General features: G+C 36.2%; 1 protein-coding gene across 1 annotated transcript; it reads left to right on the top strand.

Annotated features, from left to right (window-relative positions):
• Nucleotides 1-2091: 2091 nt before the first annotated feature.
• On the top strand, nucleotides 2092-4698 carry LOC129258696 (tubulin alpha-1 chain-like). The gene is made up of 2 exons (XM_054896928.2): nucleotides 2092-2309; nucleotides 2745-4698. The coding sequence occupies exons 1-2, from the start codon at nucleotides 2129-2131 to the stop codon at nucleotides 3872-3874; spliced, it is 1311 nt and encodes a 436-aa protein (XP_054752903.2). The 5' UTR covers nucleotides 2092-2128; the 3' UTR covers nucleotides 3875-4698.
• The last annotated feature ends 211 nt before the right edge of the window (nucleotides 4699-4909 follow it).

The following is a 4909-nucleotide window of genomic DNA, read 5'->3' as shown; positions in this document are numbered from 1 at the left end:
ATATGCGGTATTTCGTGGTTTAATAATTAATCGAGTAGCATTGTCGTAATCATATTCTCAATTCATCGACAAGTATCATAATATCATATATTGCATCACATAAAGACATGGGTATGAGGCCTCCTGAGATATCTACTTCAAATTTTATGTATACTGAAAAATGATAAACCAAGATCAAAACAAACGCAAGATTTCACAGCTTGCCAACTTTAAAGTCTAAGGCAAGATTTCACAGCTTGCCAAGTTCAAAATTTAATGGTAAGATTTCTCAGCTTATCCAAAATCAGGCAAGGTTTCCCAGCTTGCCAAGTTTAAAATGTTTATGGTAAGATTTCTCAGCTTACCCAATCATGGCAAGATTTCACAGCTTGCCCTTCCTACTTAAATTTCGTGACAAGATTTCTCAGCTTGTCACGTGGCCAAAGTAGGGAAATATATAAATCCATCCACGGCAGATCGGCGACAAGATTTCTCAGCTTGCCGCCGTCCACCATACGTGGGCGCAAATAATCATCACTCTTTTGTTACTCAAAATACATGAATCATAATTACTATACATCTCAGGAAGCCTCTCGTTATACATTTATTTTGATATACCAATAATGTATGTTACTGATCAGCAGAATGTGGTGTGGCAAAAATGAAATTTCGCCACACGGGATGGAGAGCATGGTGATCCTGCCATGAGGGACATCCCGCCGCCACACCACATTCTGCTTCGTGCAACCTATATAAGTTAAAAGTAATATCCCAACTAAAACATAAGTACTAAAGCAAACACAAAGGCCGTTACCTCCGGCAATTAGCATCGAATAACATAATGGGTAAAGAGAGTGTTACACGATAAAACGACCGTCAAACAGAATGAACTGAATCTGATAATCAAATAATAATGACAGACACAAGCTAAGAGAAAGATGAAAAATAGAAACTTCGTTTAACAACCAATCAATGACACCGTACCCCCAATCGTGATGGCGATGATAATGTAAGAATATGAAACAACAAAAAATGAAACCCAATGAACCAATGTAGGTTCGCATGCCCAAGCATAGAACTGAATAACAATCATGATTATTATCAGCTCCAGTTTGCCTCTATCCACAAAACATAAATGGGCGAAGGAGGGTTTGATATTATTTACTTCTCCTTTTTTTTTTTTCATTTCCCCTCTTATGCTTCGTCTTCTCCTCCTTTTCTTTCATCGCCTCTTCGTCTTCTCCCTTTTCTTTATTACATATAAGTTTATTCAATTATTTGCATTATAGAATTGCCAAAAATATTTTCTTCTCTAAATATTTTTCGTTATTGTGGTATTTCATAAATACCAATTAATTATTATTGATTACTTTCCTCTTTAAGGACCCGCAGAAAACGTAAATTAATATACGTTATTACTTGAGAACGTTTAGAAACATGCAATAATAATAATTATAATAATAATAAAAAAATAATAATATATGCAATTTGTTAGGCGCCATATCTATCTCGTAAGAGATGCTCAAGGCGCACAAGTGAATTAAGGGGGGCAAACAAAATTACAAGTAACAGAAAATCATTGATATTAAAATGATAAAATGAGATAAAATGATAGCGGTAAAACATTGCTGCATTTTGAAGAGCTTTAAAATTACAACCTATTTAAAAACAAATTCTGCCCCAAGAAATGTTCTCTTGAATAAACTGAGAAAACAATCAACCAGACATGATACTGAAAATGTCATTCATTATAAGTTTTGCGTATTTTCAAAAGACCATTAACACAGACCGTGCACAACGTAGGCATTATTCCAATGAAAAAAATACAATTTGATCAGACATACATATTTCATTTTCATATAGATTTTGTGTATTCATATTGTAGTATTAATAGAGATTTAACTGAAGTCTGATAATGTTTTTTAAAAATTTTGCGAAGGACATTTCTTTTCGAATTAACCGGTAAAGTTTTAGAAACCTTTTATATATATATATATATATATATATAATTGACGTTTCATTTGGACGTCCAACGTTTAAAGACGCTTTAAAAATCATTTGATACCAAAATATGGTCGTTTTTATAAAAATTTCACCTTTATTTTAGCGCGAAATCATCTCTATCCACATCGGCCAAGCTGGCGTCCAAATGGGCAATGCATGTTGGGAACTATTTTGCCTCGAGCACGGCATCCAGTCTGATGGTCAGATGCCCTCAGACAAGACCATCGGAGCAGGTGATGACTCCTTTAACACCTTCTTTAGCGAGACTGGAGCTGGCAAGCATGTTCCCCGAGCCGTCTTCGTCGATCTCGAACCGTCTGTTATAGGTGTGTGTATGTAGGCATTTATCTAGATTTCCACTCACTACCCAGGTGAAGTATCCATTACAAAGAACTTGAGTGAATGATTGAGCGCCTAATCACGGTTGCTGGGATAAAACCGAGTAATATAATTATGCAGCGCTTTAAATATTACAATTTTGGTTATTATTACCATTATTATTATTATTATTGTTTGCTATTATATTATTATCATTATTATATTTGTTATTGTAGTTGTTATTATTATCATCATCATCATTAATAATTTTGATCCCGAAGAAGAAGAAGGAGGTAGTCATTGATAATGTATCTTCCATCTTTCACAATAATTGATACATCGGTGATGGTGGGGGATTATAAGGTTCATCTCGTGCAGGGGAATTTGTCACAAAACTATCATCCCATTTTGTAAAATTTTGTTTTGTTATTGTTGTTTTTTAGATGAAGTCCGGACTGGATCTTACCGTGAGCTCTATCATCCAGAGCAACTCATCAGTGGTAAGGAAGATGCTGCAAACAACTACTCTCGTGGTCATTTTACCATCGGGAGAGAGTATGTGGATGAAACCCTTGATCGGATCCGCCGTTTGACAGATCATTGCAGTGGTCTTCAGGGATTCCTGATCTTCCGGAGCTTTGGAGGTGGAACTGGGTCTGGGTTTGCTGCTCTGCTCGAGGAACGCCTGTCAGTAGATTTTGGAAGAAAGGCTAAGTTAGAGTTCGCCATCTATCCTTCGCCGCTGGTTTCAACTGCCGTAGTAGAACCGTATAATACGGTTCTGTCGACACATACAACCCTCGAGCATTCCGATGTATCCTTTATGGTTGACAACGAAGCCATCTACGAAATCTGCAAAAAGAAATTGGATATAGAACGTCCGACATACCAGAATCTAAATCGCCTTATAGCCCAAACTGTGTCCGCTGTTACCTGCTCTTTGCGTTTCGAAGGCGCCCTCAATGTTGACCTTAACGAGTTTCAGACAAACCTTGTACCATATCCTCGCATCCATTTCCCGTTATCTTGTCTCTCACCAATCTTATCCACTGAAAAATCATATCACGAGACAAACAATGTGGTGGAAATAACCAAGGAGTGTTTCGAACCTGGAAACCAAATGGTGAAGTGCGACCCCGGTCAAGGAAAATACATGGCTTGCTGTCTCCTTTACCGTGGTGATGTCGTCCCCAAGGATGTCAATGTCGCCATCGCAAAAGTCAAGACCAATCGCAAAATCCAGTTTGTCGACTGGTGTCCAACTGGCTTCAAGGTCGGGATCAACTACGAGCCACCAATGATAGTACCTGGAGGAGACATGGCAAGAGTAAAGAAGGCGGTGTGCATGCTAAGCAACAGTACTGCTATCGCAGAGGCTTGGGGACGCGTTAATCACAAGTTCGATCTGATGTATGCTAAGCGGGCATTTGTCCATTGGTTTGTTGGAGAGGGTATGGAAGAAGGAGAGTTCTCCGAGGCACGTGAGGATCTTGCAGCCTTGGAGAAGGACTACGAAGAAGTCGCCCAAGAGTCGACGGCAGACATGGAAGAGCAGGAAGAAGAGGAATATTAATCATAAACAGCTTGATTTTTGTTAATAGTTTCGTTGCTGTAGGTTGGTTAGTTTAATTATTCACGATAAACTTAATACAATGCATTAACAAAGAAATATACATGTAGGCCTATCGAGTATAACCTCATTTAAATGTTGGCCACTTTATAAATGAGCTCTGCTGAAAGGGCTCATGATCCACCCTATGACAGGAAATCATGAAAATAAGAATGTTATTCAAAACGAAAATTTAATCGAAGGGGTAGCCAGTTTGAAATAGATTTATTTATTTTTTCTTCCTCGGGTCCCAATTTTGAAACGTTTGAGAAACGAATGGGTGCATTTTATAGTTTTCTAAATTTTGTCGACATGTAAAGCATGAAAATAGATGGGTGGACAGATAGATAGATAGATAGATAGATAGATAGATAGATAGATGGATAGATAGATAGATAGATGGATAGATAGATAGATGGATAGATAGATGGATAGATAGATAGATAGATAGATAGATAGATAGATAGATAGATAGATAGATAGATAGATAGATAGATAGATAGATAGATATAGTAATAGATAAACCATGATGATGATGATGATGGTGATGATGATAATGATGAATTGATGATGATGATGATGATGATAATCATGATGATGTTATTAATCATGATGAATTTATGATAGTGATGATGATGATGATGATGATGAATTGATGATGATGGTAATGATGATAATGATGATGATGATGATGATGATAATGATGATGAACAGCATTTAAATAGCGTCATTTATCTGTAAAAAAATCAAAGGGGCTGGCTGCCCAATATAATAATGATATTAATAATAATCATGATAATATGATAATAGTGATTAATAATAATAATAATAAATGTTTGTATATAGGATATAATATTCAATAGAAACTCTATGCGCTTCACATACAAGTAATTTAGTCTCATACCAGTAACTTAGAATAAAAACATAAATATTAAATGGAAATAACAAACTAACATTATAATACAGCTTTCATAAACAAAATGATTTAACATGTGAACA

The sequence above is a fragment of the Lytechinus pictus genome, chromosome 4 (assembly GCF_037042905.1).
Source record: "Lytechinus pictus isolate F3 Inbred chromosome 4, Lp3.0, whole genome shotgun sequence".
Taxonomy (NCBI): domain Eukaryota; kingdom Metazoa; phylum Echinodermata; class Echinoidea; order Temnopleuroida; family Toxopneustidae; genus Lytechinus; species Lytechinus pictus.
Note: the sequence above shows the minus strand (reverse complement) of the source record. Positions and strands in the feature narration are given on the sequence as shown.